The sequence below is a fragment of the Barbus barbus genome, assembly GCF_936440315.1.
Source record: "Barbus barbus genome assembly, chromosome: 41".
Classification (NCBI taxonomy): Eukaryota; Metazoa; Chordata; class Actinopteri; order Cypriniformes; family Cyprinidae; genus Barbus; species Barbus barbus.
Window position 1 is genome coordinate 9,081,862 of NC_136719.1, and position 18,639 is coordinate 9,100,500.

Sequence of the window (18,639 nt, forward strand, 5' to 3'; positions counted from 1 at the left end):
CATAAATGGACATTTTCATGTCAGAAGCCACTGTTTTATGTTTTGCTTGCTGAAATACAGCATTATTTTCAGACTAACTCATGTAAAAAGAAGGGTTAAAAATAGTATTTAAGCTGCTCGGACTTAGCCTTCTAATAATTGCCAAAAATCATTCCATTTCGGTATTTTTCGATTCCAAACCCTTGCTTAGGATTTTTTTTTTTTATGCGTCTACTTTTTTTAAGTGCAGTGTCTTGGTGGCAGTAATGCTCTGCGCGCGAGGCTCTCCAGATCCACCCAACCCATCATCTGGGCGGAGAGAAAGAAACCCCTAACACTCAGCCGACACTCAGCAGAGCAGCAGACGCAGTTCAAAACCGAGGACGCATGCAGGGGGATATCTTGCATTGGTGGTAAACAGAAGAAAACAGAAGCATCTCAAGCAAAGCAATTACATTGTATTTTGGATTTCCAGAGGTTTTGATGTCGGCTGATCTGGTGTGAAGCGTTTAGTTCAACTTCTGTGTTTGAGGAGAGGAGGTACATTTCAGCTATACTCGGGTCTCGTAAACGGAATGAATGACCAAGACAAAGGTTGACACCGGTTCCCCGACGCATTTTGTCTCGTCGAAGGAGAAGAGGCAAAAGCAGAAAATGGAGAGCAGCACCGGAGAACAAGAGCAGCCGCAGCCGTCACAACAGCAGCCGCCACAAGTTACCGAGAAAAAGAAAATACACCGGGCACCGTCTCCAGCAAGACCCAGAGATGAGCCCGGGTGGTCCCTCACTAAAATCCGCGGCGGTATCGGCACGCCGACGCTGAGCGTTAAACCGGGGGCCATATATTTAGGCGGCCGCGTGTCCAGACGTAGCCCGGTTACCGGGAAGGACACAAAAACAGAGAAGAGTAAACCGACCGGCAAACCCGCGCTGTCCCCGGCCGGTGCTCAGAAGAGCATCGTGAAGTCTAATAAAAGCGGCCGGAGAAAAGTTTCGGACGCCAGCATCGGATCGGATGATTTGAGCAAGGACTCCGGCTGCGCTCCGGGGAAACTCTCACCCACCGACAGCAGCTCGGAGCTCTCCGACTGCGCCTCCGAGGAGAATAAAGTCTCCACAGATGCGCTCAGCAGCGACACCGAGAGCAGCAGCCGCGGGGGGATCGACGGAGAAAAAGCGCCAGCGGAACACGGACTGTTGGATAAGAGTGGTCAAACCAAGACCAGCGTGGAGAAAGACCGGCTCTCGCTGGCAATGGAGACCGCAGAGGGGAGGGTCTCTCCCGGCGACGAGCGCTCGCTCACCTCCTTCGACAGCAGGATGCCCGCCAGCACGTCCTTGGCGTTTTCGGACCTGACTGAGGAATTAATGGACGGGATGCATGAGGAATTAGTCAGGGAAATAGAGGAACTCAGGTCGGAGAATGATTATTTAAAGGTAACATAATGATTCTATGTTTAATTGTAAAATAAAATTAGCACCATGGCAACCACAGTTTCCACCAAAATATCTTAGTTGCTACATTCAGGTTAAGGTTCAACATGATGTTATTGTCTAGCTCTTTAGAAATCATCTATGTGTTGGTGCTTTAAACAGCCAAGAACCAAAACACTGTTCTCAAGAACATATGTGACCCTGGACCACAAAACCAGTCATAAGGGTCAAATATTATTATAATTTTTTTTAAATTGAGACATTTTTCCCCCCATTGATGTATGGTTTGTTAGGATAGGACAATATTTGGCATAGAAACAACTTTGAAAATCTGAGGGTGCAATAAAAAAAATAATAATTGAGAAAATGGCCTTTAAAGTTGTCCTAATGAAGTTCTTAGCGATGCATATTACTAATCAAAAAATAAGTTTTGATATATTTTTACGGTAGGAAATTTACAAAATATCTTCATGGAACATAATCTGCACAGGGAGATTCTTTCTGAACCTTTAAAGACCTTTAACATTTTTCCCAAGTGTACAGTTAGAGTTACAGTAAACCTGTAATACAATATTAGTATAAGATTTCAGAATCTTTTAATTATTTTATAATTATTACTACACTATAAAAATGTAACCCATTATAAATGAAAATGCTAAAAATCAAACTGATTCATTAATTACACTCTAGCCCACTTAGAAATGAATTATTGAATCAAGAAAAGGAAGTTAATGAAGTTTAGAGATGGAAACAAGACGTTTTTATAATGCTGAAAGCATGTTTTACAGTGCAATTTGTCAAAATAACTGTAGTAACTGTGTGAAACTAGTCACAATGGTACATTTTAGCAGGGTAACCAGTATAATACTGTATTTCTGCCATATATCATTATCTAAATGTCTATGTTCCTTCCCCCTGAAACTGCAAACACTGTATTCATTCTTCTTGCAAGGCATATACAGTATTTAAGATCCTTGTTTACTATGATATGGGCAGGTCATTTCTCCAGAATTACTACGAGTCATATGTAAGAGATAAACAGTGATTCTTTTGTAATCTCGGTTTTCATAAACCATCACAAGACCATGACAGAACCAAATCTATTTCATATGCCACGCCTAATATAAAAGCATTAATTGTGTTGTTATTAATCGTGTGTGTTGCTTAAATAATGCAGCTGTTTGTACAGATGCTGCAGCAGTCAGTCAGTCCACTGCGCCCGCGCCCACTTTTCACTCCATTGTTTATCCGCGCGCTGAGCACGTGACGCGAGCTGCAGTAGTTGACCTATATTCACTGGAAATGTGTGGCAGCACGCGGTGGCCCACTGCATCTATCAGCCTCTGAAAGCGGGATGCATTTTTACCCATTTGAGGCATAAATAGTTTATTTGGGTTTAGAGCAAATCTGCTTTCTAAACATGGCGCTATTATGTAAACTGTGTAGTAAAAGAGTCTGGAGGAAAATCATAATGCAGCATAATACATAAATTCGTAGCTACCGTGATCTCAAGTGGCTTTTCATTCTACCCTTGATCCTGGGTGACACCAGTGGCAGCCCTGTCTAATTAAAATGTCCAATATGTTTTTGAAAAAGCTTGCAAAGCGCATAGTCATTTCTAAAATGATGCATTGTGTGTGTGTGTATCAGGACGAGATGGAGGAGCTTCGCTCTGAGATGCTGGAGATGAGGGACATGTATATGGAGGAGGATGTCTATCAGCTCCAGGAGCTCAGACAGCAGCTGGATCAGGCCAACAAAACCTGCCGCATCCTGCAATACCGCCTCAAGAAGGCCGAGAGACGCAGCATCCGCGTGGCCCAGACCGGACAAGTGGACGGGGAGCTTATTCGAACACTGGAGCAAGATGTCAAGGTTAGAGCGAGTTAATGTGTGATGTAGTAATTCAGTTGGTGGGAAGGTGTGATTTATTACAGATAAAAGCCACCAAATGTATTCTGTTAGCTTACTGTGTTTAGCAAGTGATTGCTTGATCTCTAAGTTGAGTTTGACTCAAACACCTTGTGAAAATGAAGTGTGCTTAATTCTTTTGAATATGTACTTTTGTACATTTTAAGAAACCGTATTTGCATATAATACAATTTTAATGAAATAAAAGGCCATTTAAGTGTACTTAAGGACAGTACACTTTCATAGCTGTTTCTAGAACACACTTAGGTACACTTGCACTTAATCTTTTGTCATGCTTAAAAGAAGTACACTTATTTTTGATAGTAAATCGCATGTAAAAAAGCTAATTGTAATTTAACTGTGGTGTGTTATTAAATATTACAGTTGAAGTTAATGTAATAGTGCCCCTATTATTGGTTATGAAAGGTTCATATTTTGGTTTTGGGAGGCCCCAACAACAGGTTGACATGCATGCAAGGTCAAAAAACACAGATTTTCTTGTAATATGCTTTTATTTGTACCTTATTTGCTTAACGACTTCCAAACCATTTGCTCTTTTTCCAAACCCCTCCTTTGCTAATCTGCAGTGATTGGTCGATTTCATTTAAAGCAGTGTTTGTGAGCTTGTAACGCTCCAAAAGCGGCACCTAGTGGCAAAGAATGAATTTGCATTTTCATTCAGACCAACGCGAAAATAAAGTTTTCCCAGGTCTGTGCGCGCAACAAGTGAGAGAGACAATAACTTTATACACGGTGCACTTTCAGATTTAAAACTTTGCAGGATGTTTTCATTCACTTTGAGCTGTGTTACACTGCATGAAAGCTCATTTTCAAACATCCATAATAGGGCACTTTAAATGTACTATTGTAACTCATCATTACAAATGTGTAATTACAAATATATTTAAATACATAAAAGTATATTGTAGTTTACATAAAAGCTTGTCAGTAAATGCAGCAACACACTTTAACCATATTTCAAAGACAACAGAAGTAATTATGAAATTATGTAATTGATGTACTGTATAGAGATGTCACTTAAGTCCTACTTAAGTGGGTCGAAAACACTTTTAAATTCAACTAATAGGGAATTTAATGTAATGTATATTACATAATATAAATGTAAATTATAAAACAATTGAATTTAATTGTAAATAATATGCAATTAAGTGTCTGACCCCACCCCCCTCCCAGTATATTCATTCCCCACTTAAAATATATACTTTAAGTACTTTTTTTTAAAGTATGCTAAAGTGTACTTATTTTTCACAAGACTCTCTGAATGACATGAATCTCATAAAATATCCAATGATGGAGACGTCTGCGGTAGACTGTAAGATCATGCTTTAGGCAGCATGTAATGCACCACACAGGCAACTGTCTCACATAGCTGAGGACACAATACTTCCTTTCTCTGGTCTGTCTGTGAGAGGAGAAATAACCATGATGTCATTCCCGTCAGCACTGTATTCCTCTTTTACATGGCTGATTTGTATACAGTAACAGAGGGAGGAAAAGGAGGGAGAGTGATTTCCTTTGCTAAGCAAGTACTGTGGATCTTTGTGCTACTGAGACTGGCTGTGTTGGTCTATAACAAGTTACACTGTCACATACTTAAGTTTTACCACTCAGGACACAGCTGGTAAGGATCAGAGGCTGCAAAACACAATCGATCTGGCGTGAAACACAGGAGGGGGGTGGTGTCTGTAGAAAAAACATCTCAGCCTCTGCTGAATTCTTTAACTGCTGACAGGAGTCTCCTAACACAGGGTCAATTGTTTCTACACAGCCAGGTCAGATTACACTGATCTTCACGGCGCTTGTGCATTCAACTGGTTGAAATACTCCATTGCTATCGCTGTGACAGGCATGCTAGGCTTTAAGGAGGAAGGGCATTGCTTCTTTACATTCAGATTAGCACAGCAACAAAACAGTGTGCAAATCGAAGTGCTAACTCAGATTTTCTTGTAGCCTTAAGGGGTTATGAGAACAACTCGTGCAACAATCAGTACTAGTTTAAAGTGATGCAACGAATTGAATTTTTTATTAAAACACAGAAACCATCAATAAAGTTTTAAAGTAGCCAAAAAACTAAACTGACAATAAACTCTATTTAATAATCAACTTTTAGTTGATTATTTGTTTTATAAAATTGCACAAAAGGCAGTTTTTATGTCAACTTTTAATATAAATATGTTTTGATTCCAATTAATGTTTCAATATAAAAATGATACAGTGCTTGTAATAAACTTTCTTGACATATTTATTCAAATATACATTAAAGGGGTCATATGATGCGATTTCAAGTTGTCCTTTCTCTTTGGAGTGTTACAAGCTGATTGTGCATAGATAAAATCCCTGAAGTTGCAAAGACTAAAGTCTCAAAACCAAAGAGATATTCTTTATAAAAGTTAAGACTCTGCCACGCTTCCCTAAAACAGCTCATTTAAACACGCCCCCACATTTGGAAAATTAATATGTTTTTGAACATTAAAGCATGTCATCATATTCTGTTACACCAAATACACCAAATAATGATCTTTAAAAAGCATCATATGACCCCTTTAAATAATGAAGTAGGGCTGGGTATTGATAAAATTCTTTTAATATCGATACCGATACTTTGACTTCGATACCGATTCCTGAACGATACTTTTTCATTTTATGAAATCCATTTGAACAAGATTACATTACACGTCACCTCACAAAAATTTGGTTTTATTTTTATTTTTTCAGCTTGTTGACAGACTTAAAGCCTGAGCCACTGCACAAAGGAATTTCATGAAAAATGCTAAGCAGGTGGAACGATTAGCTTGATATAAAAGGCTACAAATAGCATATTTCAGCAACATTATATGGCCAAAACACACATTAGATCGCAATCGCCAGCACTTAGGCACATAAAGCATGCAGCATGCTTATTGGCTCACCGACGTTGATGAGATTAACCCCTTAGATATCGAAATTGCGTACTGAACGACAAGATATTTTTCGATACTCAATGATATTGAGGCAATTTGATCGGTGACAAAAAAGTATCAAACTCGATACCCACCACTATAATGTAAAAATAAAAGAAGAAATGTAATATAGTGCATATATTTAGCAAGATGCTCGTCTGTTCAGTTGTGTAACACTTGCTGCAGTGTTCAGTTAAGATTAGTGGTCAATATATTTGTAATATTCACTGTCGGCCATGGCAGTGCTGTTGAGCAGACCACTCATCTGACTATTATGTCTTTTGTTTCACAGCACAAACACACTCTCGTTTCATACAAACACAACTGCTGCCAAATGTTATCAACTAGTGAAAAATACCTCAGAAGATTGAGTCAATGTTTGTCTTGTTGCTAGGCTGATTGTTATGAACTATATTTTTGGAGAAGAAACTTTACATACAGGTAAAACCGAAAGGGACCGTGATGTTAAGCAGATCACCCTTTTGGTTTATTTCGCAATAATGACCGGCTGACTGTACATTATCCTGCTTATTATGTGACTTACTTACCAAAAATATAAATAATTGGAAATGAAATGCTAACATGAGTTGAAAATATTATATTGTGCGAAAAGAAAGATCTGCCTGGGGAGCACAGATATTTAGGAAATTGATTACCCCAGAAGGATGCAAATAACCGGCCGCAATCAAGTATTTATGAAGACAAATTAAACATTTCTTTTGAATTCTGAAAATTTGTTATCTTAAAATGACAGAATATTTTCTGATGAATCAATCTGTCCACAATGTATTACATGTTAAGTAAAACCCTTGATTTCTGTGAACTTTTTGGGGCTGAGATGACACACGTATCAGTTATTGCTTGGTACTTTCCTTATGAATGAACTTCATTCAGAGGTCAGTGATATTCTGACCAAGAGGCTGTGTAAGACAAATATATTTTTTCCCCTTGGACTTACACGAGTTTCCCATGTTTGACTTCCCATCTCTCTCTGGTCTCTCGGGATGAAGGGGGAGGGGATGATGTCATGGTCAGGAGGGGGTGGGGGTGAAAAGGTTTGATGGAGGATCTGAATGTTTGTAAGATCCCTGCACCATTTCCTGCTCTCTGAAGCACTGGCCTCATTTCTCATCCAATGAGAGCAACGTCTCCCAGATCTGTCAGGGGAAGGACGGAAAACAGCTCCACAGCTTCTCATCAGCTGCTGTGGCTTGTGAAATTGGGTTTGGAGGAACACTGGAGCTTCCTCTCTCCCTCTGTTATCCATCTGAGCTTCTCTGGCCATGTGCTCATGCAAAACAACAGCTGAGAAACGGAGAGAATGATTACAGCTGTAGACAACAAATATCAGAAATGAAATGAATATAAGGAAATTCTGATCATCTAGTGCGTCAAAACTGAAATCACTCCGATTAAATTCTAGTGGCTGAGGTACTATACAGCTTGCATAGTCGTTATTCTTTTCTGATGGTAGATAGTTTAAAATTGGATTTCATGCAATATTTCTGTTGTTGCACACCCAGTCCTAATGGAGGATGCAGATGTTTAAGTCTTCTGCTTCTCAAAATGTTATCTCCTTTAGACTTTACAGGTCTCAACAATGTCTCAATCTATGTTTAGATTTGCTAAGACAAAAGTGAGAGATTTCATTATAAACTCAAAATTCTTATCAGATTTATTAAAGACCATTTTTTGAGCTCTGCTAGTCATTTATAGCTCTATACTCTTACTGCAAGTCAACAATTGTCTTATTTGTTTCTATTATTTCTGGGCCAAACCTCTAAGACAAAGTTATTACTTAAATGAATACTTCAGTTTTGACATGAATGTGCAGTGTTGTCCTAAAGTCAATGGGTGTTTTGAATGTGTTTTTGATTAAATTCCTGAAATAAGGTCTGTTGTGAACACAAGATCAAGATTTTTTCACATTTTATTTTGTGACCAAAAAATACACAGTAATATCCCCTTGTAACATTTTTTAAAAGGTTTATTTGTCTTGAAAAAGGGGGTGGCTAACACATGGCTATATAGGACTACAGAAATTCAAAAGCTTAGTGGAGGTGACATTAAAGACGTGACCTTGCTGTAGTTTGTTTTCAGTCTATGTTTAGCTTTTTATTTCTGGTGATTGTATTTAGGTTTCAAAATTCATAAGTTTATTTGTAAAGATTATCGTGATGAACAAAATGTGTAAAAAACATAAATCTTTGTTTGAGTTTATATTCTCCAATAATCCAATGGTTATCCAATTGGGTTTTTTTTGGTCATCAATGCAGCACTCGATTAGCGCCAACGTGCATATGCGAGATGACCCTACAGAGAGCACAAGCTTATGGCATACTGTGCTGCTGATGAAATTATTACACCACATGCACTGTATGTATACCCTAGCACATACACGAATATTAAAGTATTTTGTGGGCTTAATGAGACCTGCAGTTAGCCTTGAGATATGAAAGAGCAACCTCGGAGCAGAAAAAAAATAATTCTCTGGGCAGAAGGAGAATAATAAAAAGGAAGTGATGGTGACAGATGATGATAAGCAAGGAAAATACTGTTTGGTCAGTTTGGCCTTCGCCTGTTCGGATATCAGCTTAGCAGCAGCATCCTGGAGATAAGAGGGGAGAGACAGAGACACATAGTAATGAACACCTCCTTGTTGTGTAGCTGGCTTGGTCCACTCCCTGTCGAACCACTTCATTATCATCTATGTGAGGAGTGCACATTTATAATCAGCCATGTGCTGCATTCACATGTCAAACAGCCACGGAGCAAGACAAAGTCCTGCTTTAAAAACCAGATCCTAAGCTGAGATCAAACTCTAGAGGAGGCACATTTGAGATAACTAGGGTCTCTTTTCTAGAATAAAAAATTGAGAAGCAGGAGACTTAGGCTAAAATCTCCAATTACTTGCCCTATACGTTTTATCTCATTGAATATTCTTTTTCATTTAGAAATGCATCACATTATAAGTAAAATGGTTTGCAAATGCCGTTTTATGTTGACTTTGTTACTTTGCAGGATTTGTAAAATGAACTCAAGAGTGACATATGGCTGGAAGCTGCATTTAAAGTGTCAGTCCATTTAAAAATGTAGTGAAGCTGTGTTATTGGGTGTCTTTCAACACAGCAGTATTTGGTGCCCTTGGACTGTCTTCATATGGCTCATCTGAGCCGCATGTGTGCTAAGAGGTTAACCAAAGGGCAGTCTGCTTTTTCTAAGCAGGGCAAGGTTGAGTTTATAGTGTGAATGTGCCCGGGCGGCTGTCCCGCAGATGCAACCAGATACAGATCTAGAGGGAAGTCATTTAAAACGACCGTTTGCACAGCAGAGAGGCGGCACAATCCTGAAAAGCAGGATCAGAGAGGAGTGAAACACACACACACACACACACACGACACTGCAGTGCTTCACTGCCCCTTTCCCTGTGGATCTCGAGGAGTCTATCTCTTTTTGCATGTAAAAAACGACAACAGGCCGTGAGATTGTCAGACAAAGGCAGGTGGGTGGCGCCCAGACAGAATGGAGGGAGGAGTGAATGCAAATAATCTGGGACCAACAGACACTTTCGAAGCTCTGCTAATTAAAGCTTTTGTGTGACAATACAGACATGCAATTACCATAAAACCCTGGGCCTGTGGTTTAGAGACATATTTTATATTATATCATGAATGGTGACATTGATTTATTTCTTGCTTTTCTGTTTGTCCATATAAAGACTGATACTGTATAAAAACTCTTGTTATAATTATATATATAAAAAAGCTGTGCTTTTGCTTTAACGATTGGGTTTTTACAGTTATTGGTGTGTATTTTACAGTTAATAACTCCATGTGTCTTTGATATAATTTAATATACAATCCAAAATGGTATTGATGTGTAAAAATGTTTACAGTTCATTAAAAAGGTTTCTTTTTTCAGGAACTGTGGCAAAACACCATTGGAGTAACTTACATAACACCTATAATGCAATAAACATTAAACACAACTAAAATACAAAATTGCATAACTAATAACAAAAATAGGAAGAAAATAAATAATATAGGTCACACCTAGACATCTGCCCTATTATTGTTTGTCAGTAAATAGTCAATATGTCAATAAATAGTGAATATTTTTACTTATAAAAGGGTAGTTTTTAATTATAATATTATATATAGTACATAACCTATATATTCTAATGATAATTTTCACCTTTTTTCACCATATACTGTAGGATAATGGTGAAAACGTGTTCAATTAACTTTTTTTTGCTGTAAAATAATGTTTTTAATGTGCATGTCCAATATAAAGCAACAGCAAAACAGCAAACACAATTTTATCATCCCACAGCACAACATTTTGGGGAAAGTAGCTAGTAAAGGGAAAGGGAAGTGGTGTGTGGCCAAGTATGGTGACCCATACTCAGAATTTGTGCTCTGCATTTAACCCATCCAAGTGCACACACACACAGCAGTGAACACACACACAGAGCAGTGGGCTGCCAATGCTGCGGCGCCTGGGGAGCAGTTGGGGGTTTGGTGCCTTGATCAAGGGTCTCACCTCAGTCGTGGTATTGAGGGTGGAGAGAGTGAGGTTATTCACTCCCCCCACCAACAATCCCTGCCGGACCTGAGACTCGAACCCACGACCTTCAGGTTACAAGTCCAACTCTCTATCCATTAGGCCATGACATTACTGTAATGCTACTGAAAATGTAGTTAAGGTAGTAGTTTTGCTTTTAGTTAGTTTCTTCCACAACATTGATGGATAAACAATGATGTTTATAGCTCCTGGCAATGCGAATTGGAAAAAAAGACTGATGAAACCAGTCAGAGAAGCTGTTGGTGAAATAAAGAAAAGGAAAGAATGAGAAATGGAGGTATCTGATATGAATTAGAGCGTGGTGTTGGTACAGAGGAGCATTGTGGGTACCCAGCTGCACCTTGGCTGTGGTTCAGACACACAGAGAGGAGAAAACCCTCCCTCACAAACAGGGACTGTGTTTCTCCTCCTAGCCCTTCACAATCCCCATTTACCCCATTCAGTGACTACTGCACTCTCTTTCCTCATTCCTCTCACCCAAACCTACATCCTTCCTTAATATGTGCCCTATAGAAACATACAAACATTGTCAGTAATGACAAATGCTCTTGTGCTGCTAAAATGGTCCAGGCACCAGTATGCGTGTGTGTGGTAGAGATGGGTTTGGATTCTCTGTCTTTGTTTGCCCAACACCGATAATTGCCTGCTTAAGAAGTTAGTGCAGCTTTACGATCAACCACTTTTAATGAGCTTTCCTCTACCTCCAGGGAGACATGAAACATAGACTTATGAACCAACCATCTTTAATACTTTTCACTGGCAAAGCTAAAAGAGAACAAATTTTACGATAGGATTAATTACTACAGCATGCAGCATTTTTTATTTCAGTTTTTAGCAGTACACTGCATCGTTTTCTGTATTTATCAGCATTGAATGAAATATGTTTATCACCATTTCTGTAATATTTCAATATAATACATTTATATTCTCTTGCCTATTATTTTTCACTGAGCTTGTCTTTGTATGCAGCTCACAGAGGATATTGTTAATTCTCCCCTCATAAAAACTGTTGTCATTGTTTTAGGTGGCAAAAGACGTGTCCATCCGTCTGCACAATGAGCTGGACGCTGTGGAGAAGAAGAGATCTCGTCTGGAGCAGGAGAACGAGGAGCTGAGGGTGAAATTACAGGATCTGGAGGTGGCCAAGCAGGTCCTGCAAGCGGAGATGGAAAAGGCCAGAGAGGTGAGAGATAACTGATCATTCCAGAAGCTTTCAGGATGTTGAGTAGATAGCAAGTGGGCTTTTAAATGAGCTGTAGATATTTGAAGTATGACACTTCTCAAATTTGTGGGAAAATGCAATGAGCTGCTGTGTATTTTACCACAGAAAAGAAGTGTGATATGCATTATGAAACTGAAGAAAAGATTCTGCTAGGGTGGTCTGGGTGCTACCAGAGAATTGCTTTGTGGTTGATAAAGTTAATTTGTGTGGTTGTTAAAGCATTGCTATGTGCTGTGTGCGAGGTGGTTACTTATTGACCCCACCCCAAATTTCTACGATAATGTGGTGGTCCCTAAATATGATAGGTCAATGGGATTTTGGGGGATTTTCTAGCTTGTTCATTGGGCAAAAACTGTAAGTTTGGTGACAAATCACAGGATTTTTGAGGTATAATTCATTATAAAATAATGATGCTTGCCTTAGAATTCACCATTAATAATAGCCTAAGTAAGCCATTCTTTTGCTAAGTAATGTAGTTCATAAGCCTATCTGTATTGATTAATAAAGAATTTAAATCACAAGTTACATGTTGCCACAGAAGTTGGCCATTTGGAGCTGGAACTATCCATTTTTGGCCATTTTAGCTGCAATGAAGGAAATTAGTTCTGTAAGAAGTTGCTAATTGGGGAAAATACGATCATTAATTAGTTTCAGATTCTCCGAAAAGGCTTCATTAGGAGCTCCAGGGAAGGTTTCTGAAAGGAAAAGTATTTATATTGTACTTGATTTGGCTTGGGGCAGAACTCTTAATCTTGACACTTTCGTTTAACTTGAGGCGCAGCGCTTTGCTGTAGTCAAAGCTCTGTGTGTGTTACAGGAGGAGCTGAGAGCACTTCGCTCAGACCGATCTGTTGACTTTCTCTGTGTAAATGTCAGCTTGGGTGGGTGGGTTTGAGGGTGGACGGGGAGCACATGAATTTAGCATTAGATTTTCTCTACTGACAGTTTAACGAGGAGGAACATAAAGCATGCTCCTTGTGTTTGGTTAATTCTCTGTTTTGGCCTGCATTCTTTTGGTGATAAATGTTCCTTTGTGTTCTGAGTAATGGATCATTGGCAGGATGGTCTATATTGGCTCAGTGGTTGGTCTGTGCTCTATTAGCTATGTCTGCTGCATGATGGAAAGTGATGAATGCATGATTGTATGAAGCAATGGTCATTATTGGTCAGTTCACTGTTTTCTTTGAGAATCATTTTACGGGGTGTTGTATACCGCTGTGATAGTCAATGCCAGCGCTCTTATTCGCTCGGCTGCTCTGCTTTGGGTCGGCTCACAGGTTTGCTCTGTGTTCTTATTGGCTGAAAGCCCAGGGCAGGATGCGTGCCGCTCTCTGTTGTTGAGGACTGAATTCTTGGCATAGCAGGCACTTATGGTACACAGCAAGAGTTCATCCTCAACTGAACTTCCAGAAAAGAGCCAGTGGAGCCTTTCAGACAACAGATGACTGGAATGGAAAGAAACAATGGATCATTACATGCAAACGAAGATGATCTGATGATCTGACTCAACATGATATCTCACTCTGACATACATTCACTCTGTTAACAAAGTACAGGATCAAAGAGATGTATAAACATTTATTAGAACAAAAACTTGATTCTAATGGGTCAATCGTGGAATTCTGCAGTATAATATTTTTGTATAATGATGGCTAAACTGTATTTGTAATTGACTGATTTCATATCTTTTTATATATGGTGAAAAACTGTTAGTGGTTTAACATCGCACTATATAATATTTTACTGTAATATACTATCAAATTTGTGCTTTTAAGAATTATGGCGAAAAACGTAATTTATTTTATTTTATTTTTCATTTTGTTTAAATTGTTTTTTTCTTCTTTTTCTTTTTGTTATTTGTTTTTGTTTTATATTTTCTGTTGTAACACCACCTTTTATAGGAGACTTGATTAACTCTTAATTCTGTATTATTATGGTTATTATAGCTCAAGTAGAAGTAGTTTCTACTGGTGATTAGATAGCCCAAGATGTTTTTTACTGTACATTTAAAAGAATATTTGTTTTAAGTGGATGTAAAGTTACATCTGATGATGCATGTGCTAAATTATTAAAATAAACAAATGTCAATGGTGAATACCATAAGGAAGAATGGACAGAAAAGAAATCTCTCAACCATGATCACTAATCGCTTTATTTTTAAAGAGACTTCTCAGACTTTTAGTAGGTCAGTGAGAAAGGACAGAGTCTGCATGAGGACCATGCTGATGCCATCAGATCACCATCAAAGAACTCTCTTCCTGACGCAAAAATAAACACTCAAAATGAAAGCTTGCTGAAATAGGGATTTTTAACTTAGATAGCACCCCACCCAAAAATCCTTTTTTCCATCCTACAAATGCTTTTCGTTCTCCTTCTATGCTCTCCATCCCTCATTCTCAAACTCTCTCTCAATACTTCATTTAACACACAACGGGTATCGATCGGTACTGCAGCTGGCGTGAAGTCTCACGGGTGATTAGGTTCACATGTCTACTGCTGCTGGGAGTGTAAGAGGTGTGTGTTTGTGTGTGTTTATGGCTTCTGATGGTGGTCGCTATGTGGAGGGGCTGTTTTATAGGGCCTGTTTTACAGGTGTTTAATAGGCTTCGGTACAGTAAAAGGTTAGTATAAGAACGCAACTTTTTCTTTCTCCAAATACGCATTCATACCAATAGCTCATTTGTTAATTTATCATTTAGTGAGTGCCCAATGAGTCTCAAAAACAGCATGTGTTAGTGGCATTATCCATATAGAGCTTATTTGTTGACCCAGAGCCCTTCTAGACTCTGCTAGAGGAAACAGTGCTATGAGGCTGACTGAACTTTTATTTCTATTTTTCAGGAAGCTTCTATCTTTGTTTTGTTCTGAAGGGGAAACCCTGAGAAAGGAAGGAAGTGCAGGGTCTCTGAAGCAGGGTTCACTAACACAGCATCAGCTGCTTTGATGGAAACAAACACTAGATGAGGAACACTTATAGATGGAGTCATGCGGCAGGGCTATTTAAATTTTAAAACCGCCTTGTTGGGAAAAGCATGGGAAGATTTTAAGGAATTCTGAGCATTCCAGAATATTCAGAGTTTGCTGAAAACTCCCTAAAAGTGTGAGGGATGATGTGGGATTTAGCAGGTGGTCATGTAACTGTTTCAGAAGTAGAGGAATGAAATGCTGATTACGAGAACAGTCATAGGTCAGTAAGCACAGTGCTGTGAGCTTTTATAAGAAATAACTTCCAGATAGATGAGCCTTGTCATTTCAAGACAAATCGATTTACTTTTCTCTTACAGTGGTGGTACCATGGTACTGTGGTACAGAATGATCACTATATTCATGTACAATGGTGTTCACATGGTACTCTAAGGTACCTTGAAGATACTAATGGTACATAAGTGGTCCAATAACCCTAGTAGAATACTCTGTACCATGATACTTTGTAGTATGTGCTTGTGTGGTTATAGTGGTGCATTTCAAATTGCCCTTTTCTGTCCATTATAAAACTATTCAATGAATTGGATTCATGAACCCACAATGCACACAGTCATAATAAAGTGAGTGTTCTCAGACTGTATTTACAATATGCAGTTTTCATTGTATCCAATATTTACATTGCTATAAATAACATGAACAAGAGAGTCGGAGGCACAATAGCTGCTGGATTGTGAGGTCTTGAGTCTGGGAAGGTTTGGCAGCTGTGTTTCTCTGTATTGTAGAGTCTGACCTGTACAGCAGCATCAAAGCACATGGCATTCAAGGTTTTGTATTGGTTTGGAACATGATGGGAAAAATAGAGAATAAAAGCAAGTGAGAAACGCACACATATCACTCACACGTGTGACCTGGATATGGTTATTTTCTCAAAAACCAATAAGTTCCTTGTGAAAAAGAAGTACACTTTAGCATAATTTTATAAGAGTACAGAAATTATTTATTTTAAAATGATATACTCAAGAGTTAACTGACTGTTTTTTGGCACATAATTGCATGTTAATTGCTATACAATTAAAATACATTAGATTGCATTTATTATAAATGCAGAGTGCTGTTTTGACCGACTTTAAGTACATAATTTCATAATTACTTTTTCATAATCAAGTGTGCTGCCAAATGTACTGACAAACTTTTATAATAAACTAAAAATACTTTAAATGTCATGTCTCTATGAAACTTGTAATTATGCATTTTTAATGAAGTTGCAATTTAATAAAGTAAAAAGTAAACTTTATACTTATATTAATAAGTAAACGTTATATGTGATATCGAATAACACACTACCATTGAAATTCAGTACTTGTGCTTTAATATGTTAGTCAACTCATCAAAGCATACTTTAAAACATAATGATTTAAAATGTACTTTAAAGTAAAGTTTCAAATCTGCAAGTACAGTTTTTTTTAAATACACTTTTAAGATTTGATGTACACTAAAATTACACGCAATGAATACAATTTAGCACACTTCTTTTTCACAAGGGGTATCAGTCATGTCCTTCGAGTTTACTACTTGGAGTTAGGGGTTTGTCCAAATTACTATTGAATGAGTATGAGCACGAATGAATTGTAATTGCCTTAGCAAACACCAATGTTAATATTTTAGCTGTGCTATTCCTGCATTTCAGGAAGTGCAACCAACCCCTGGTTAAATCTGACACACATCCACATACAGATAACACGTTCTTTCCTCGGGGAGTAAGAGGTGATTTCATGCTCTAGTAAAGGTCTGCATGGAAAACCAAACATACTACACAAGACACGCAAGACTGAAGCATGCAAAACTCATGAACACACACATTCAGGCCTGGACTGCACTATATAGGTTAGACTACAGCCATATACACACTGATATTAATAAGAAATGTTTCTTGAGCAGGAAATCACTGGTGTAATGATGCTAAAAATTCAGCCTTATATATAAATGTAATAATAATTTAAAGATACAATAAATGACATTTTAAAATAGAAAACAACTATTTTAACTATTTGCATTACAAAATCTTACCGACCACAAATTGTTTTTGAACAGTATTGTAATTTCTAAACAAATAACCTAAAGCAAGTTTTACATGTGTTTTCTGGCTTGTCATACACACTTCTACAGCCTTTATGCAAACTAAAGGCAACACACACCTCTGATGTTGCTGTTTGCCATTTATCGTGTCTTCCTCTTTTTCCTTTTTGAGCCATTTGTAAGAGCTATTTCTGAATTTCAGATCACCAGACCTGTGTTGGTAAGGTAAAAAAGGGTCTAATTTTTAAAAGCGTCTGGGATGTCAGTGCTTACATGATCTGACATCAAAGTCACTGTAGTAGGATTTAGATTTGCACATTTAAATGAAAGCCATTATCTGTCTTAAACCCAGACTCTGTTGTTATACGAACACTTCCTAGCTCTGTATGACAGAGAGCTTGTAATCTCCAACTGCTTCCACTTGAGAATTATACGACTGAACAAATGGCACAGGCAAAACAAACAATAAGAGGATGTTGGGAGGGAGGGAGTTAGTGGCAAGCTCTTTTTTATGAAGCTCAGCACTATGCAGAACTGACAGACAAAGAAAGTGCAGAAAGGGAAATGTTTGATTGATGTCTGGACCCTTAAGTTTGATACACACACATGCAGAAAGACATAATGCAGCTAGAGGTTATTAGATTTGATAGTGACAATGCTGCAGCGCTTGTAGGTCATTTATAAAACCCATGCACACACACAAAACACACATGCATGCACCAACTGGCTGGTCTATTTCTGCTTTTAATGGCGGTGTAATTGTGTTGTCTCCTGGATACATCTCCACACAAACTGCATTAGATATTAAGATGCATTAAGATTGTGTCTGAGATCAGCTGTTTGAAAGAAGTTTAGCATGTCGGACAAGATTAGATCTGTCAGGTTTCCTGCTGTGACAATCTTTTTGTAGGCTAAAAATATTGTCCAGACAAGTACATACTAACCTGTTTACTCGTTTAATTAGTTTATTTTCATTTTATTTATTTTTATTATTATTTGATACTAGCAGTGTATTTTTGGAAAGTTCAATAAGATTTTAAGAAATACTTTTATTTAGCAAAGATGCATTAAATTGATCAAAGCAGTGACAGTAAAAACATTTATATTATTACAAAACGATTTCAAATAAATGCTGTTTTTTTACTTTATTCATTAAAGAATCCTGAAGGTTTCATTGTTTCTAAAAAAAATGTTAAGCAGCACAACTGTTTTTAACATTGATAATAATAGAAAATGTTTCAAGCAGTGAATGATTTGTGGTTATTATTTTGATGATTTCTATAGCATCATGTGACACTGAAGACTGGCGTAATGATGCTGAAAATTCAGCTTTCCATCACAAGAATAAATTACATTTTAAAATACAGTACAATTGAAAACAGTTATTTTAAATTGTAAATTGTTTTGATCAAATATATTTGGTGAAAATCGTGAAAAGAACTTACTGACCCCAAACCAAAACCTTAAACAGGAGCTATAAGATTTATAATCAGCTGAAAGTGTGTTTGTGGCACAGATATTTCTAACAACTGTGGGAGTGGCTTTTTT

General features: G+C 37.9%; 1 protein-coding gene across 1 annotated transcript in view; it reads left to right on the top strand.

The window, feature by feature from the left end:
* The first annotated feature begins 341 nt into the window (after nt 1-341).
* The window catches only part of LOC306860429 (microtubule cross-linking factor 2-like), a 58,125-nt gene continuing 39,827 nt past the window's right edge, over nt 342-18,639 (top strand). Inside the window, exons 1-3 of the mRNA XM_079402145.1 lie at nt 342-1,416; nt 3,064-3,288; nt 11,893-12,051. Of these exons, the coding sequence (XP_079258271.1) occupies nt 559-1,416; nt 3,064-3,288; nt 11,893-12,051 (1,242 nt within the window). The 5' untranslated portion in view covers nt 342-558. The remainder of the gene's footprint in view (nt 1,417-3,063; nt 3,289-11,892; nt 12,052-18,639) is intronic.